General features: G+C 54.0%; 1 protein-coding gene across 3 annotated transcripts in view; it reads left to right on the top strand.

Moving 5' to 3' along the window:
• FGD5 (FYVE, RhoGEF and PH domain containing 5) overlaps window positions 1–19,619 on the top strand; it is a 123,885-nt gene that overhangs the window by 10,746 nt on the left and 93,520 nt on the right. For all 3 annotated transcript variants that reach the window (XM_061128930.1, XM_061128929.1, XM_061128931.1), the window contains exon 2: window positions 1,543–4,168. In XM_061128930.1, the coding sequence (XP_060984913.1) occupies window positions 1,543–4,168 (2,626 nt within the window). The remainder of the gene's footprint in view (window positions 1–1,542; window positions 4,169–19,619) is intronic.

The following is a 19,619-nucleotide window of genomic DNA, read 5'->3' as shown; positions in this document are numbered from 1 at the left end:
GGCTCTGTATCAGAGTTTCACGCCCAAGGCTTAGTGGGGATGGAACTAGGAGTTGAGACTGGACTGCAGCAGGGACGTGCACGTCCTAATCCTGGGCAGTGGACAGCCAGGCAGTGCTGAAGTGAAGATGGTAGGATGGAGTTGCATTCCTGGGAATCCCCATTCCTCACCTGTCTGCAGCATGGACAGGGGCTCAGAAGCCCAGCCGCAGGTGTGAAGGCCTGGGCTGGCTGTGGCAGGAGAGATGCTGAACTTGGAAGTGGGCGATTCCACCACCCTTGACCCTCCCGCTTGTCTGGATCCCTCCCACCCTGCCAAAGTGAGCTGCAGTGTCACCCCCTCTGAGCGGTCTTTCCTAGCCGCGGCACCCTTGCTTCCCTAACCCCCATGACACGTGCGTGTTGTCCATCTTCCATTTTGTCGTGACCGATAGAGCCTCAGCATCCACAGGGGATGAGACCCGTGTTGGAAAATACCATGTGATTTCCCCTGTGAGGTTTGGACGCAGGGCAGTTGGCTGGACACAAGCCTCGAGGCATGTAGAGTTCAGGGGTGACCCTCAGAAGAATGGTGTCACCACCGCAAGCCTGGTGGTGTGTCATTCTTGAGGGAAGGCAGTACTCAGTCATTATATTGCAGGAGTCTGAAGCTGCTCTGCTTGTTCTCTTAGCCTTCTTTTTTTTTGGCTGCCCTGGGTCTTCATTGCAGCACGCAGACCTTTTCTAGCTGCAGCCCACGGGTTTCTGTTGCTGCGGAGTACAGACTCGAGCGTGCATAGACAGGCGTGGTAGTTGTGACGTCTGGGTTTAGTTGCCCCAAGGCCTGTGGGATCTTAGTTGCCTGACCAGGGACTGGAACCTGAGTCCCCTCCTTTAAAAGGTGGATTCTTAACCACTGGACCAGCAGAGAAGTCCCTGTGTGTCAGGCTTGTCTCCCTAATTCGATTTGTGAGTATTCAGCAGAGTGTTCTTCTCTTCTTGGCCCTGGAAGACTCTGCCGTCTACGGTGCAGTGTGTGGAGACAGTAGATTGTACTAATAGGAGAAAGACTGTGGGCTCCTTGAGGGCAGCCTGGATGCTGACTGTTACGATCTTCATTGGCTCCTGGGCATGTGCATGTACTACATACTTGTTGAGCAAATGAGTGTAGAGATGTGGACACTTTTATCTGAGGAGCACAGGCTGTCATTCATTTGGGTTCCGCTAGCTGGATCCTGTTTAGAAGAAAGATCTCTTCCCCTTGTTTACAGAATGAATCTTGAGTGGGAAAGGAAATGGCAACCCATTCCAGTGTTCTTGCCTGGGAAACCCCATGGAGAGAGGAGCCCAGGGCTACGGTCCCGTGGGGTCCCATAAGAGTCGGACTCGACCCCAGGGCGTGAGCACACAGGGGATTTTAAAGATGGTGGTGATAGGTTGGGTTCACGTGGGCTGGGAAGCCAGCTCCAGTGTTCTCTTGAAAACGGTAGGTAGGAGACTCTTGAGTGGAAGTAAAGGTAACTGTACTTTCTCTCCCCTTCTTGTCTGTGTTTTCATCCTTTAGATTCACCCAAACCACCAGTCGCCCCCAAGCCGAAGGCTGCCAGTTCCCTCACGCCACAGACACCACCCAAATTCTGCTCCTCGTCACTCCGGCCTGAAAGCCTTCACAGCCCCAACTCCTCCATGTCCAGGGGGCCGAAACCCCCCATCGCCCCCAAGCCCCGGCTGGCCACCCCCAGCGAGTGGAGGGCCAGCGTCTACGTGATCAACAGCTTAAACAAATGCAGCAACGGGAAGCTGCCCTGCGTGGACAGGGGCCTCTACGAAGAGCGCCGGTCCACCCCGGAATGCTCCGAGTCCGAGGCCGACGAGGATTACATCGTGGCCCCCAGGGCTCCGCCGGGAGAGGACGGAGCCAAGGATGCGGGCTGCGTGGAGAACACAGTCACGGGGCCTCCGGAGGCCGGCGAGGAGGAGGAGGAGGAGGAGGGCCAGGAGCGGGGCGAGGGGTGCGGGCCGGCGGGGCCCACGGCTGCAGAGGCCTGGGCGGTGCTGAGTGGACAGGCTGACCGAGACGTCGCCCCCGCCCCCAAGGACGCGGAGGGGGCAGTCTGTGCCGGGGCCGCGGGGACCGAGGACCAGACGTTCACGAGTGAGGAGGACGAGGAGGAGGAAGAGAAGCTGGTGGAAGAACACAGCGCATGCAGCCTGGAGGACGGGGGGCCTGGAGATGGAGGGGCGGAGTCTCCGAGCGATAGCATCCCAGCCCACCTCGAGGTCGTGGACGATGCTGCGGCCGACGGCGAGGAGGAGCCCGGGGCCCCTGGGACCCCCGAGGAGGCTGATGCAGAACCGGACCGCGGTGTGGACGAGGGGGACAATGCTGGCGAGGAGCCCCCAGAGGACGAGGGGAACAATGCTGGCGAGGAGCCCCCAGAGGACGAGGGGAACAATGCTGGCGAGGAGCCCCCAGAGGACGAGGGGTCGGCTACGGGTGTCCCCGAGGCCGAGGTGGCCATAGACGACCCTGACGTCTCCCAGGAGGCGTGTGAAGATGCTGTGGGTGCTGGCGGCCAGCATGGCGGCCAGGATGAGCCGGCTGGCCCGAATGAGAACGCTGACCCGGCAGAAGCGGAGGTGGGGGAGGACCCCCGGGAGGGCGAGGACCCGGTGCAGGATGAAGCGGCCGAGGACAGCTGCCACATCATCCCGTTTGAGAGCGACAGCGTGGACGACCTCGTGCCTCCTCTCTCGGCCCGTCCCTACGAGCTCTTCCCCACCGAGAGCACCTCCTTCTGTAGCGAGAGCTACCCTCCTTATTCCGAGTCCGCACAGGAGCCGGGGCCGGGAGAACGCGCGGAGTGGGACCCCGAGGCTGGGCCGGGGCGTGAGCGGCGGGGCTCCGCGCAGGGTGGCGCCGGGGAGGAGGGCCCCCCTGTGCCCGACGTGCTGGTCCTGCCCGAGGACGAGGATGCCAACCCCTACGAGATGGGAGTCGGCCCGCCCTGCGGGGCGGACCCTGGGGAGGCGGAGACACCCGGAGCGCAGGCCGCCTCGGAGGAGCTGAGTCCCGATGCGGAGGGCGGCCTGGTCCCCATCGACAGGAAGAACGTCATGGCGAGGGCCAGGCCCCACTCCGGGAAGGTGGCTGGCTACGTCCCAGAAACGGTCCCGGAAGAAATGGGGCCGGAAGCTGGCTCAGCGGCGGCCGCGGAGGCGAGGAAGACAGTTCTGTCGCTGGAGGGGAAGCCGCTGGATGTCGGCAGGGCCCTGCCGGCAAAGCCCAGAGCCTTCACGCTGTATCCGCGATCGTTCTCCGTGGAGGGCCGGGAGATCCCTGCGTCCCTGTATCGGGAGCCCGAGGCGTGCGGCCTCGACGGCCACGGCATCAAGAGGAAGGAAGACAACTTGTCCCTGCCCTGCGTCATCGGCTCCTCCGGCAGCTTCTCCCAGAGGAGCCACCTGCCGTCCAGCGGCACCTCCACCCCCTCGTCCATGGTAGACATCCCACCCCCGTTCGACCTGGCCTGCATCACCAAGAAGCCCATCACCAAGAGCTCCCCCTCGCTCCTAGTGGAGAGCGAGCTCCCGGACAAGCAGAAGAAAAAGAAGTCGTCCTTCAAGCGGTTCCTGGCGCTGACGTTCAAGAAGAGGACGGAGAGCAAGGTGCACGTGGACGTCCACGTGTCCTCGTCCAGGTCGTCCTCGGAGTCCAGCTACCACGGGCCGGCCCGGCTCCTGGAGATGGACCGCAGGAGCCTCAGCAACTCGCCACAGCTCCGGGTGCGGACGGGCAAGCTCCGGGCTTGCGACTCGCCCTCGTCGCTCATCTTCTGCCGGGAGGGCAAGAGGAAGGGGGTCCCCTTCAGCAGGACGGTGTCCCGGGTGGAGTCCTTTGAGGACCGCTCGCGGCCCCCCTTCCTGCCGCTGCCCCTCACCAAGCCGCGCTCCATCTCGTTCCCCAACGCCGACACCTCGGACTACGAGAACATCCCGGCCATGAACTCGGACTACGAGAACATCCAGATCCCACCCCGGAGGCCTGCGCGGGCCGGGACGTTTACCAAGCTGTTTGAAGACCAGAGCCGGGCCCTGTCCACGGCCAACGAGAACGACGGCTACGTGGACATGAGCAGCTTCAACGCCTTCGAGAGCAAGCCGCAGAGCGCCGACCCGGAGGCAGAAAGGTACCGTGACTGTTGTCTGCCTTTCGCCGGCCAGCGGCGGTAACCATCTGAGAGGCAGGCTTAGGCGAGGGTGGCGATCCCCAAGCTTTTTGGTGCCGAGGGCCAGTTTGGTGGAAGACGGTTTTTCCACGGACTCGGGCAGGGATGGTTTGGGGATGAATCTAGCACATGACTTTCATTTTGCACTTTATTTCTGTTCTTATTACATCAGCGCCTCAGATCATCAGACGTTAGGTCCCGGAGGCTGAGGATAGGCATAGTGGTCAGAACAGACTGGCTTTTTCTCCTCTGGCTCTGTCTCTCTCTAGCTTTGTGACTTGGGCTGAGTGGCTCTACCTCTCCAAGTCCTGGTTACTTCACCTGTGAAATGAATCCCTGCTACCTCTAGGCAGAGTGTTTGGAAAGATCGGCGTACCTAGTCTATTTGAAAATGTCTTAGATGCCAAATATAGTGAATGTGTTTTGCTGTTATTTGGGGTACATTTCTCATCTCCTAGGCAGATGGTTTTACTACTCCCCTCCGGGAAAGTCACCAAAAGAGAAGGGCCTGGAATCTTGCCAAACTAAATATCTTTCACCATCAGGAAAATACCCTAAATTGAGATTGATCCCTTTTTATTGTGTCAGTATGCACTCTATTCAAGGGAACTAGAAAAGACAATTTATTTAAATTGTTCGAAGAGCTAAGGGCGCCCTAAGCTAAATTTCTCAATAGAGATCTTTAAGAGGTATGTCCAAGCTGATTTTTTTTTTTGTTTTTGGACTCGGTCACCTTGGGAGTGAGAGTGAAACACTGCAATTATTGACAACAGTGGGGGTTTTCTGACCTCACCTTCCCGAGACTGACTGAATGGCCTTATTGATCATCCCAGGGGGATAATTGCCAAGTCTTGCTGTTTTTTATGCACCGCGGATGCACCTTAAAGGCACTGCAATTCAATCTCCACCACTTACACACATGGGGGCACCTGATCTGAATTAATGAAAAGTCAGGATGGTGGTGATCTTCAAGGAAAACCTGGTTCTTTCCCCGAATGTCCAGTACCTCAGTCTAGTCCCACACGGCTGTCGCTGCTCCGAACTCCCAGGGGACCTGCAGTAATGAATAGATAATGATTTGCAACTCGCATTAGCTCTCTGTGGAGTGTAGACACTAGGAGTGTTTGTGTGACTTTTCTCCTGAATTTTTCATACGGTTCCCCACCCTGTCTCCCTCTCTCCCTGCCCCGAGTCTGGGTAAGCCTATGAATTGGTTCTTTCTGTGAACTGGTTCGGAGCAGAGGTGGGCATCAGTGCCGCTAGAGGGATCCAGTTTAATGCTAGAGGGATCCAGTTTAATTTGGAGAATGGGGGCATGTGCGCACTTTAAAGAGGGTGGGAGCAGAAAAGCAGACAAGGTCACTGCATTAGTAGTTTCCAGTGGGGTTTGACAAGACCCAACCCCGGTGGGTGTGGGGGAAGCTTCCCAGGTGGTAAAGAACCCCCCTGCCGATGCAGGAGATGTAAGAGATTCGGGTTTGATCCCTGGGTGGGGAAGATCCCCTGGAGAAGGGCCTGGGAACCCACTCCAGTAGTCTCGCCTGGAGAGTCCCATGGACGGAGGAGCCTGGAGGGCTGCAGTCCATGGGGTCGCAGAGAGTCAGACACGACTGAAGTGACTTAGCACGTGTGCACACGCCCCTGGTGGTGTCCCTCCAGCACTGGGAAATAGAGCCAAGGTTTGAAACAAGATCTCCGTATTGGGATGGACCTCAAAGGGCGTGTGGTCTAACTTCCCGGGTCTAATAGGTCTCTCTCCTAACCTGGTCTGTAGTTGAATTCTTCAGTCCCCAGGGGACTCTCCACCTCCCAGAGCTGCCTCATCTGTTGCTCGGTCCTTCTATTTTTTCTTTCTGTCTGAGCCAGAAGCTGGCTTCCCATCATGTCCCCACCCCACCGAGGTGAAAGCCAACCCCTCCACTATCCCTGCCCCCTCCTGCTGACTCTTCCCCCAACAGCCAGGCATCTGAGTTCATTTCCTCTTTTGTACGACTGTCCTTTGGAAATGGAAATCTGCTTCTGTTGAATCACAGAATTGTAGAGCTGGAAGGGAACTTCTGACAACATTTGGTCCTGTTACAGAGGAGGAAACTGAGGCATGAAGAGGGAAAGAGACTTGCCTCCAGTCTCCCTTGGTGGAGAAATCAGTGTCAGGACCCCGACTCCCTGACTCCTGGTTCAGGGGTTTTTGTGAAGGATGCTAAGGGATGCCAGGTCTAGTTGTGCAGGTTGCACACTGCCCCACCCCAGGCTCACACTCACCGTTTAGTCTATATATAGTGTCCGTGGGATTGTGCAGTGTGCAGGCCACTTGGCCGTATGCAAAGGGCCTGTGGCCTTGATCTGTTGCTGTTTAGTTGCTCAGTCGTGTCTGACTCTTTTGTGACCCCATGGACTGTAGCCTGCCAGGCTCCTCAGTCCATGGGATTTTCCAGGCAAGACTGGAGTGGGTTTCCATTTCCTTCGCCAGGGGATCTTCACAGACCAGGGATCAAACCCACGTCACCTGCATTGGCAGGGGAATTCTTTACCACTGAGCCCCTTGGAAAGCCCGCCTTGATCTTTGCTTAGTCCAAAAAAAAAAAAAAAAAAAAAAACAGAAAAAAAAAAAAGCTGCCTTCATCCAAACCAGAATAAAATACCGCAGAAGATGCTGATTCTTTCCGTGTCCCATGTCCCGCCTGCTTGCTGTGTTCCAGCCACCGTGCTGGGTGCTCGCCCCGTAGGGTCTCACATTTGAGGCTCCAGCCTGGAGCCTTGGCTAAGTGTCTTGAACCCTCAGACTCTGTTGCGGAATGGATTTCCCTGCAGGCCAGACTGGCTGGGATGTATCTCCCGTGCGGGAACCACATCCTCTTGGACATCAGTCAGTGAGCAGAGCTTGCTTCCGTTTTCCTGCATGAAACAGGGAAGCAGAGGGCCAGAGAAATCCCCGCTCTGGGCTGGAACATGTCTGGGCAAGGGCAGCGCCGGACACACGGCGTCGAGAGGCGGCGGGGGCTGCCACGAGGTGCGGGGGGCCCCGGCTTCTTCGCCTGAATAGGGGCTTTGAGAACCAAGGGCAGGGGGATGCTGCTGACCTGGGACACATGCTCAGGCGTGCTGGGGTTGGCCGGGACCCGATGAGAGGATGGCAGACCGTTCCCTTCCTCCTTCCACTGCTTGTGTCTCCCCAGACCTCACTGCAGTGAGGATCAGAGGCTGAGGCCAAGATAAATATCGACGCTCCTGAAAGAGGGGCGGACAGTGAGCCCCAGGAGGGGGAGTTCAGAGCCCACCCGGCCCTGCCTCCCTGTGGACCCCCCGTTTGCGCCTCTGTCCCATGGTCTGATTGGAGCAGATCTGTTATTTCTCAGCCACCCACACTATGGCTCACTGCTTGTCTTTTAAATCAGTCCATCTTTTTTACTTAAAAGATATTTCGAAAGGAAATTCTGTGTCACTGCCGGCAAATGGAGAAGCAGTATTAGTTGTCTTAAGTAGAAGGCAGTTGTGAAAATAAGATACAGGACAAAGAACTAAGCCCGGGCCGGTGAAGTCCCACATGGGCCTCGAGCCTTGCCAAGGCCGTGAAACGGAGGCTCCGTCCCCTTGTTGAGCAGCGAGAGGTGTGAGAGGTGTCCTGGGGCCAACACGGAGACAGTCTCCTTGGCGTGATCAGAAGGATCCAGGAAGGGTGAAAAGGGAACAACTCTCTCGTGGTGCGATTCAGTGTTATTTAAACCCAAGTCCTTTTCCTAACGAAAGTGCCTCCCTTCGAGAAACGTGTGGAGTGTGTAATAGAATTCAGAGTTCTCTCAATTAGAGCAGCAGCTCAGGGTTTGATGGATGATGGTAAAGTTTCTTCTATGCAGTTACTTCCTTCCAGGTTTGTCCACACAGATAATAGCATTTTCCCAGTTAAAACATTCTCTGTAGCTGTCTTCTGTCTTATGAAATAGGAGTATACACATTGTTGCCTGTGTACATTTTCCCCGGTATACACAACTCCGGGCTTCTCAGATGGCACTAGTGGGAAAGAACCCACCTGCCAACGTGGGAGATGTGAGAGCCACGGGCTGGGTTGGGAAGACCCCCTGGAGGAGGGCATGGCAACCCAGTCCAGTATTCTTGCCTGGAGAATCCCATGGACAGAGGAGCCTGGCGGGCTACAGTCCATGGGGTAGCTAAGAGTTGGACACGACTGAGAGACTTGGCATCCGCACGCATACACAACTTTGATTTAAAGAGTATCCTCAAAGGATTCTTTTTTCCTGAATTGACTCTCATACACAGTATGTGAACCGTGAACTTCCAGATGTTCAAGCTGGATTTAGAAAAGGCAGAGGAACCAGAGATCAAATTGTCAACATCCGTTGGATTATTGAAAAAGCAAGAGAGTTCCAGGAAAACATCTACTTCTGCTTTATTGACTATGCCAAAGCCTTTGACTGTGTGGATCACAACAAACTGGAAAATTCTTCAAGAGATGGGAATACCAGACCACCTGACCTGCCTCCTGAGAAATCTGTATGCAGGTCAAGACGGAACAGTTAGAACTGAACATGGAACAACGGACTGGTTCCAAACTGGGAAAGGAGTACATCAAGGCTGTATATTGTCACCCTGCTTATTTAACTTATATGCAGAGTACATTATGAGAAACGCTGGGCAGGATGAAGCACAAGCTGGAATCAAGATTGCCGGGAGAAATATCAATAACCTCAGATGTGCAGATGACACCACCCTTATGACAGAGAGTGAAGAGGAACTAAAAATCCTCTCGATTAAGGTGAAAGAGGAGAGTGAAAAGGTGGCTTAAAGCTCAATATTCAGAAAACTAAGATCATGGCATCTGGTCCCATCACCTCATGGGAAATAGATGGGGAAACATTGGAAACAGTTACAGACTTCATTTTTTGGGGCTCCAAAATTACTGCAGATGGTGACTGCAGCCATGAAATTAAAAGACGCTTACTCCTTGGAAGAAAAACTGACCAACTTAGATACCATATTGAAAAGCAGAGACATTACTTTGCCGACAAAGGTCCATCTAGTCAAAACTATGGTTTTTCCAGTAGTCATGTATGGATGTGAGAGTTGGACTATAAAGAAAGCTGAGCACCGAAGAATTGATGCTTTTGAACTTTGGTGTTGGAGAAAACTCTTGAGAGTCCCTTGGACTGCAAGGAGATCCAACCAGTCCATCCTAAAGGAAATCAGTCCTGAATATTCATTTGAAGGACTGATACTGAAGCTGAAGTTCCAATACTTTGACCACCTGATGTGAAGAACTGACTCATTGGAAATGACCCTGATTTTGGGAAAGATTGAAGGTGGGAGGGGACTGGGACGACAGAGGATGAGATGGTTGGATGGCATCACCAACTCAGTGGACATGAGTCTGAGCAAGCTCTGGGAGTTGGTGACGAACAGGGAAGCCTGGCTTGCTGCAGTCCATGGGGTCGCAAAGAGTCAGATACAACTGAATGGCTGAACTAACTGAACTGAACACAGAAAAAGTGTTCTCAACAGCCATCTAGTCCAACACTCGTCCTTTTCCAGTAGAACACTTTGTGTCCTCAGTCAGGACGCTTGGTTGGGGGAACCTAGTCCTTACTTCTGAATATCCCCCAAGACCTTGGTATGTTGGTTATGCACTAGGAGCTTAATAAATGCATGTTGATCAGTTGGTGATTTTGAGCTTCACGAGGGGAAAGAACTGTCGTTTATTAAGTATCTTCTGAGACACAGTTTGATGTGCTTTGTATAAGCTTATTAAATAGCCATTGGATGCAAAACACCACACACACTGGTCTGTCCTAAGTGTCTCGTTTAAATCCCCATAATTGTAACTTCGCTTTTTGCACGATGAAGCGTCTACTTTAATCACTCAGTATTATCCCTCCACACGGATCCCCAAGACCCCCTTTCCCCATTTCATTATAAAAACATTCAGACTTAGGGAAGAGCAGGGAGAGTTTTCCAGTGAATGTTGGTGGGCCCGCTTCTTAGATCTGACATTAACATATTGCCGCGCTGGCTTTTCTCATCGCTTTCTCTGCCTGGCTTTCGGTCCACGCTCTACCTCTCACTGTGACTTACCTCTCTGCTCTCTCTGCTTCAGTGTCTTTTTCTTTCTGGTTGCATTGCGTGGCATGCAGGATTTTAGTTCCCAGACCAGGGATTGAACCCACCATGCCCCCTGCAGCGGAAGCGCGATTCTTAACCACTGGACTGCCAGGGAAGTCCCATGTATCTCGGTTTCCTTACCTGTAAAAGGCGACGCTAGGAGTCCCGGGCCTGCTCGTGTCATTAGGACGGAATGAGTTAATGCAGCACCGAGTGAGGAGGCCAGCGAGCACCAGCCGTTATGGAGTGACGCGGTCAAGGTTCCACAGCTGTGCATGCGGGTGCAGAACAGGGTCTTTCACTGAGAGGGTGTCTGTGTCTCTCTTACAACTTGCTGTGCGTGGGTCAGACCCAGCGTTAAGGACCTCACATACATAAACCAGGAGCGGGTGTGAAGTCGTGAGCTGTGGGGTGTGGCGTTGACGTTGCCCCTGCCTTCTGCGGGGAATGGGGTCGGGGCTGCCCGCACCAGCCTGGGCACCCCAGGACCGGGATGTTCTGATTCTGAAATCTCACCGTCTGTGCCTCTGTCTGTGGCTGTTATTTCACTTGTAATTCATGATCAGTGAGGCACCTCAGGGCTTTCCAGTTCCCATTTTCCAGATGAGAAGGCTGAGGTCCAGGAAAGAGATTCCAGCCATCCTCGGTCACACAGGCAGTAAGTCGCCACACCAAGACTCACACCCAAGTCTTTCTGACTCTCCACCCAGTGCTCTTTCGACGTCCTGTCCTCTGTGGTTGAAAAATGCCACGTTCACTGGTGCCCTCTGCCTGAGAGCTCCGAAGTGGCTCACTCGCGGGAGTCAGGCCGGCACGGCCACCACCCACGTGCTGGCTTTGCTCGGAGGTCCAGGGGCGGGAACGCGAGGGAAAGCGGAGGGACAGCCTCTTTTGGTTTCTGCCTGCCAGTGGGTTTGCTGCCGTTTCGGCAGCTTATCGAGAAGGCGGACAGCCTCTCCTGGGACTTGGTGATGAGGTGCTCAGGTGCCGTTCCCTCCCGCCGGGCACCGTGATGGGGAGACCCTTTCCCTCCTGCGGCCCTTGGCATGGGATGAGTGACTGGAAGCTCTGGGTTGGAGCAGCCGTCTGTACCGCTCAGAGGCCCCGAGAAGCGGTGGCTTCCAGAGAAAGAGAGCCCAGCATGTCCGGCTCCTCCAGAGCTGTCCACGGTCTGAACGCGGCTCGGATTACGTGCCCAGGAGTTTGTGAGGACCAGGACTGGGGGCATCCAGGTGCCTGAATCTCTTGGCTTACTGATGACGGCCACTTGAGAAGTGAGTACTGTGTGGGGAGAGGTGAACCACCCCATCCTCACCGACCTCAGTGGGGGTGTAGTCGAGGGAGTTGGAAGAGGACCTAGTCTCAAGTCCCTGGAATGCAAGATCGGAAACGTTCTGGACCCAAAGAGTAGGCGTCCAGAGGAGGGTGGGCTGGCGGCGTGGACAAGGGGGCATCTGAACAGGCACTTGAAGAAAAGTTCTAACTGTCGTTCTGGAGGAGACTCTTGAGAGTCCCTTGGACTGCAAGGAGATCCAACCAGTCCATCTTAAAGGAAATCAACCCTGAATACTCATTGGAAGGACAGATGCTGAAGCTCCCATACTTTGGCCACCTGATGCGAAGAGCTGACTCAACTGGAAAAGACCCTGATGCTGGGAAAGATTGAAGGTGGAAGGAGAAGGGGACGACAGAGGATGAGATGGTTGGATGGCATCACTGATTTCAACGGACATGAAAGGGCCAACTCTGAGAGACGGTGAGGGATGGCAAGGCCTGGCGTGCTGCAGTCCGCGGGGTGGACGAGAATCGGATGGACTTGGTAACTGAGCAACAACAGGATTTCCCCGTACGGAGGTAGAGGAAGGTGTGAGCCCAGGAGGACACGTGTGGTTTTTAACAGGTTAAACCGCAGTCAAAGTGACCTAACTGTGTTTATCAAGATAATATTCCCTTGATATCTTTTTTTCTGGAAAGCTATTCCCATCGTCTGCAGACCCGGAGACCATGTGGAGGAGCCTGGGTGGAAAGGCGTAAGGACTAAACCCGCACCATCTTTCCCGGATTTCCAGTCTTGTGGTGGAGCGTTCCAGCAGCTCACTGATTCCGTCACCGCCAACCACTCAACATCGGCTGCTCTTCTAAGTACTGGCCTGTGTCGGGGTGATGTTTGCCACCCTCGGGGTGTTTCCGGCTGGCTGGGGGGAAAGGCTGATAGAGGTCCTTAGAGCCTAGTGTGATGAAAGCCGTGTGCGAGGTCCGTCCAGGCGGTTCTGAGGAGGGGGCGGCGAGGAGCCTTTGCCGTCCGGGGGGCCCCAGGGGGACAGCGAGGGGCTCACGATGGAGACACACCGTCCAGGGGGGAGCAGTAGGCCGGGCAGGCGGCTGGAGTGAGGAAAGACCTTTACGCGTTCAGACCGCGGAGCCCGGCATCCACGCCGGCGAGCCGGACGCGGGAAGGCTGCCTGGGGCCCAGCCGAGAAGCACCCCGTGTTTCGGCTTGACACCCCAGGGCCGCGGGGAGCACCCGACGGGTTTTCAGCCGGGCAGGGCTGTGGTGGGGCTGTTCCTCATTGGCCTTCCAGGCAGGATGCAGAGCGGAGGGGATGAGGACACGGGAAGCAGGGAGGTGAGCCAGGGGCGCCCCTGGAGAAAATGAAGACCCGGTGGGGCTGCATCGGGTTCAACCTCCACACTGGGCACAGACGCCCTGTCCTCCAGCATCGGTTCCACCCAGGGCCCCAGCTGTGTCTGCCTTTGCTTTTCTCTTCTCAATCTTTTTTTTTTTTTTTTTAAAGCTTTCTCCTTCTTTATTTTCTTGGCCGCACCGTGCGACAAGTGGGATCTTAATTCCCTAACCAGGGATCGAAACCCCGCCCACCCCCCTCATCCTTGGAAGGTGGCATCTTTACTGGACCACCCGGGAAAACCTCTCCACTCGATCTTCCCTTCATCTTTTACAATCTCTCTGGTCCGTAACAAAAGGTTTTGAGTTGGTTTCCAACAAAAGACGTACAAGAAATAATCAGAATTTAGTCCCGAAAATAAAAGCTAAAGGATACAAGCCAAGTAACAAAGTTGGGGGAGGAGTCGCGGGTCACAATACAGACTGTCCAGACAGAGGACAGAGGCTGCGTTTATAACTCTGAAATGAGCACAGACTCTAGCATGGAGGGCCCCTTCCAGCATCTTTAGAATGCAGTAGGTGTTTCGGTGAAGTGGTTCCCTGAGAGTGAAAACCTGACTTTTTTTTTTTACAGACAGTGCTGCGGCAACAAAAATACACATCATTGTGAAAATAAAGGTGATTTACGGCCTCAGCTGTACATCCTTGAGTGGGTAGACAGCAGGGTTGCAACCAAGCCTCCTGCCGACCAATTCCATTGGTGTCGAGAGTCGGCTGGCCAGGTTTTTGGCACATCCCAGCGGTGGTATTCATTGGTATCTCTCTGTCTGCCTGCAAGCCGGGAGCCTTCCTATTATTATTATGTTTTTGACAAATGAACTCATGCAGAGCTTTCATTAAGTTTCATCGAAAGGACCTGGAAATGCCATAAAAATTACCGTAATCTCAAAACCATCACATTCCTAATGCGTGCGGCTGTGCTTCTTGTTGAAATTGACTGATGAGAATATTCAGTTTTTAATTTTCTGACTTAAAATAAGACCATCTGCAGCTGTTTCTTTTAGCAATAATTTTTAATTAAATGCAATAAAATTCACAAGGAAGGACCCTAATAAGAAAATCGCGTCAGGAACACACCGATTGTAACATTTACTAGAGTGGGATGAAAGCCCCATCTTTTTTTTGTTTTTCCCCTCACAGAGCTATAATACAGACAACGTCCTGATTAAGTGTTAATCACTATGCGGTTTTTGCTTCATAAAGTCAGGGTCTCCCTCTGTGGGAGGCGTGAGAACAATTCTCACTAATAGCAGGCAGCCTCAGCGCACGGATTCTTCGGGGAGATGTCAGCGGCTGGTGTCCTTGACCAGCTGAGCCCTGGTAGACGCTTTGTTCTAGCCTGGGCGTGGATGGTGCCGACGTCTGGGCGGGGGCAGGAGGGGGCCTCAGTGTTCCTGCCCGTGGACTGGGGACGAGCGTATCGTGCAGAGAGGGTACAGCCAGAGACCAAAGCTTATCTCTGTCGTGCGCGCATTTCCTCACTGAGCTTGTATCAAGTGCCGCCTCCATGCCTGGCGCGGCTCTGGCTGCCGCAGTGGTGGCAGCGAGTGGTCGGGTCAGCTGTGTCCCTTGGCAGAGAGCTGGTATTCTGCTGGGGAGAGGCAGAATGTAAGACAAGCTGAAAAGTCAGCAGGAGAATCGTAGATAACAAGATCTTTCTTCTGTGATGAGGTTATTCTTTTGTGAAAAAGAAGGAAAGAGAAAGGTGTGATAGAAAGTGACCGCTGGAAGGGGTGGTTTAGACAGGGTAGTCAGGGAGGACTTCTGGGAGGAGGTGACACTGTGTGAGATCTGAATGGTGATGAGACATCGTCAAGAGGAAGGGCATTCAAGGCAGAGGGAACAGCAGGGACAAAGGTTCTGAGACTGGAGGCCCTTGGGGGGTTTGTGGAAAGGCCTGGAGAAGAGAATGCAGTGAGGAGAGTGACCGGGCGCGGGTGGGCAGGGGCCTTTGTAAAAGATTTGGATTTTGCTTTAATGAGACAGCATTGGAAAGAAGTGTTAGGATCCAGAATTGTTTCAGTTATCTGAACTCTTTCAGATTTGTACGTTTATTTCTATGTTTGGACTTCCCAGGTGGCTCAGCAGTAGAGAATCTGCCTGCCACTGCTGGGGACACAGGTTTGATCCCTGAGTCGGAAAGACCCCCTGGAGAAGGAAATGGCAACCCCTTCCAGTATTCTTGCCTGGGGACATCCCATAGACAGAGGATCCTGGTGGACTACAGTCCGTGGGGTTGCAAAGAGTTGGACGCGCCTGAGCACACGTACACAGATGTTTATGGTTATCGGCAAATAATTTGAAAATGCAGCAAAGAATATTTGCTATTCAGAGTGGTCCTGGAGGTATTCAGAGCTTTGAATCTGGGTCCCAGCTCTGCCCCTGGCTGTATGATTTTTGAGCATCGGAGGCTCGGGTCTCTTTCCCACCTGCTGTTGCTGTGGACGGGCTTGGAGCCCACGGTTCTGAGTCCCTGTCTGAGTGCTCTTAATGGAAGAGGGTCCCGGGAGCTGAGAGGACATGAGTCCAGCAGCGGGAGGCCGGGAGAATCCCCGAAAAGAAATGTGCCACCTTTGGACCCGTGCTCCCTGTGTGAGCTGATTCGATCTGTGCGCCGTGGGGAGCTACTGAGGGTTTCAGAGCACGCTCAGCTAGTGCTCTAAGCCCAGGAGTGTAGTGAGGAAGAAGCCTCCCTCCTCCCAGCGAGGTTTCCAAACATCGAGGGATCAAGGCATGCCGACAGGACTCGCCTCGCAGCCTCCGTGGTGCGATGGCCCCCCCAGCCTCAGCGGCTGCAGGATCACTCAGAGCAGAGTGACCCAGAGCTCTGGCTACTGCCCCGTGGGGGTCTCAGGGGGCCTGATGGTGGAAGGCAGCGTGGCTGACCAGACCAGAGAGGCAGGCGCATGGCCGGAAGAAAGTGAGTTGGAGTCCGGCTCTGCCCCTCGTCTGATCCGAGACGCAGTTTTCTCACTGGTTCTGGTGGTGCGGTTGGTCCCTTCTCACGGAGCGGTCCTGGGGAGTCAGAGAGAATCCACGCATAACCCCGTCAGTCTCGGCCTTTGCTGCTGGGAGCTGTGTGCTCCGGGGCTCACGAGGCTTCGCTGCATGTTCACGAGATGCCAGGTGCTGTCTCAGACCCTTTAACATGTGTTAACTCAGTTCATCTGGGGGAGAAATAAAAACAACCACCCTGCCACACAGATACTTTCTTTTTTAAAATCTGCACCCGGCAGATGAGGAAGCCAGGCTACAAAGAAGTTAAGTGAAGGGCTGAAGGTCACACAGCTGCTCGGCAGCCGAGCCAGGACTTTAACCCGGGCCGTTTCCAGCACCTGTGGTGCTCTCAGACGTGCCGGGAGGTTGCTTCCCACTCCGTGGGCATCGCTGCCTTTAATTTGTCAACTGTCCCTTTGGAAGTGGTTCTAAAACCTCACTCGAAGAGGAAACTGAGGTTTGGAGTGGTAACATGACTGGCAAGCCAGTCAGTGATGGGGCTGGAACAGGAAGGAAGGTATCTTTGGGGGTAAATTCTTCCCTTTCTCTGATTCACCCCCTTTGAGAACTTCCCAAGTGGAATCGACCCTGCAGATGTCAAAGGTGGGGACACACACCTTTGAATGAATCTGTAGAACGGAAATGTCCTTAGTACAGGCATTCGGAAGGGACAGCTTGTAATGACGGTCCCCTTACTCAGATCCACATGGCTGGGGGATGATGTAAAAACTATTTATAGAGAGCTCAGCGTGCCCTGTTGCAGTCCCCGTCAGAGGGATGATGTTGTAAAGGTTAGCGCTTCTTTAGATTGCCGGGCCGGCCTCGGGACGGGCCCTTGGGGGATTTATCATCCGTGCTCACGATACTCCAGGTCAACAGGACAAAAACCTCGTAATAATTTCTGAGTGATGAATTGATGTGTTTCATCAGGCTCCTTGAGAATGTCCCAAGACTGCCCAGCCTCCCGGAGATGAAGGCAGCCGCTCGGCTTGGGGACCTCTGAGCTTGCAGCTGACAGTTGCAGCATTTCTGTGTCTTGGAGAGGCCTCCGTCTTTGGCCGTTTTCCTGCAAAACGAACGTCTCAGGGTTGAGATTGTTGGGGGAATGACGTGGCTGGTCTCTATGTAAACAGACCCGTTCTCTACGTGCGTGAGGTTGGTCTGGAGCCCTGAATGGGGCCCAAGAGAAGTTTCTCCAGGTCAGGGTACGATCCAAGAACTTGAAATTTCAGGGTGCTTGCATCATTTTAATTAAGAAAATAAGACACACACATTATATGTGGGGGTGGGGGGAACCCAACCAGACAAAACCAGAATCTGCTCAGAGACCTGAAGTTCTGCTCTGCTGGCAGCGTGAAGGTCTCTTACGCTTCGAGGGGGGTCGGGCAGGGCTGTCCTGGGGGGTCGTGAGCCTCCGTCACGGGCAGTGATTAAACACCAGTGGGAGGGATCATGACTTAACACAGGGGCCAGGAAGTCTGAACTCTTGGGCTTATTTTTGGCTGGGCAGGTCGAGTCCCAAGGAAGTAGTTTCTGACGGTGCCCTGCCCCCAGTGTGGAGAGGCCCCAGGAGACTACAGGAGAGCTCGGCAGCAGCTCTGAGCTGGGATCCAGAAGGCTCCTCCTGTTGCAATGGAACAGGGTTTTTCTGCCCCCAGCCTGTTGCATCAGAAGCCTCCGAAGCGCTGAAAAGGCAGTCTGTGGGGGCTGCTGCCCTGGGGCGGAGGGGAACAGGAGGCCCCCTCCTGGAGTTGAGGCCCCAGCAGCGCCGAAGCAGACGGGAAGGTTGGTTGTTTGCTCTTTGGGGAGCTCCCTCACACGCTTCAGCTCAGCGGTTTTCAAACTTTCTATTACAGCAGGATTCTTTTTTACATGAAATCTTAACTGCGACATGAAACCTTAACTCAGGACCCCAGCATAGAAGGCAGAGCTTTGTTATTATCATTCTCCTTCATAAGTTCACAAATTTTACCATTTCATGGTGGTGTTCAGTCACTGAGTTGTGTCCAGCTCTTTGCAATCCCATGGATGCAGCACCCCAGGCTCCTCTGTCCTTCACTGTCTCCTGGAGTTTGCTCAAACTCATGTCCATTGAGTTGGTGATACCATCCAACCATCACATCCTTAGTCATCCCCTTCTCCTCCTGCCCTCAATCTTTCCCAGCATCAGCATCTTTTCCAGTGAGTCAGCTCTTCACATCAGGTGGCCAAAGAATTGGAGCTTCAGCTTCAGCATCAGTCCTTCCAATGAGTATTCAGGATTGATATCCTTTAGAATGGACTGGTTGGATCTCTTTGCTGTTCAAGGAACTTTCAAAAGTCTTCTTATTCATGTGTAATTTAATCCGTGGTTTGTAGACCTCTGTGCGGGGGAGGTGGAGAACTGGTGATTTCTGCCCATGTTTCAAAAACAGGCTGTTAGTTTTGTTGAAGGGAACAAGGTGTGGCAGTTGGAGAAGCAATTGAGGATAAATAACTGTTGGATCACAGACTCCTGGATTATAATAACCCCTTCACCATCTAGTTTACAAGAATAGAAATGGAATTAGCGATATTAACCCCACTGCTTTATACACATTATCTCATTGATTATCAGCCCCATTTTACAGATGGGAAAATGGAGGCGCCCAGATGTCATGTGACAGAGGAGGCAAATAGGGTCTGAGGACACACGAGTGGGTCTCAGCTCCACTGAGTGGTCCTTGCTCCTGGTAAGAGTTGCCCCTGCCCCTTAGGAGACAGTTTCACCCTCACTGTGGGTGTGTGCAGAGGGGCTGGGTGAGCCCCTGATGGGAGGGCCATCCTGGGGATTCCTTCTGTGGGCCAGAAAGCTGGACTTGAAAACCCAGGAAGTTCAGAATGCCGTGAAGCCTCGATGCGGCAGCCACATACATGTTCATTGCACTTGACCGTTTGCAAAGCTTTTGGATGTCTGCTGGCTCCATTGTTTCTCCCGACAACCTCTGTTTGAAGTAGGCGAGACTCTGATTAAATCAAAAGCAGTGTTTAAGCAAAGACCTGAAGGAGGGCAGGAAATGATCAGGCAAGTGGTCAGGTCTAGGTGGGGCCTGCAGTTAGCCATTTTCCTGGAACCTTTCCCCATCTCCCGGACTGAAAAATGGGGGCAGGAGAGTGACAGATACCTGATGGTTAAGAGTAACCCACGCCAAGGGCTTGGTGCAGGGCCTGGCATGAAGCAGGTTCTCGTTTATTGTGGAAGCTGGGTGGTGGTCGTGCTTAATCGCTCAGTTGTGTCCGACTCTTTGCAACCCCATGGGCTGTGTAGCCCACCAGACCCCTGTGTCCATGGGGATTCTCCAGGCAAGAATACGGGAATGGGTTGCCATTCCTACTCCAGGGGATCTTCCTGACCCAGGGACCAAACCCTCATCTCTTGTGTCTCCTGCATTGCATGCAGATTCTTTATCCTCTGAGCTGTCGGGCAAGCCCTGAATGTCACTATGACTGTGGTTCTGATTGTGCCGGAACACGGAAGGGCAGGGGGAGAAGGTCCCCGTCAGACTGGGGATTTGGAATATGCCAGGGAAGAGCAGAGAAGGAGCTGGGGGCTGGGAGAGTGTTGTCCGAGGTCCCGCAGCCGGCAGATAGGGCTCGGGTGCC

The sequence above is a fragment of the Dama dama genome, chromosome 24 (assembly GCF_033118175.1).
Source record: "Dama dama isolate Ldn47 chromosome 24, ASM3311817v1, whole genome shotgun sequence".
In the NCBI taxonomy this organism is placed as follows: domain Eukaryota; kingdom Metazoa; phylum Chordata; class Mammalia; order Artiodactyla; family Cervidae; genus Dama; species Dama dama.
The sequence above is the reverse complement of the archived record's forward strand: the minus strand, read 5'-3'. Positions and strand labels throughout refer to the sequence as shown.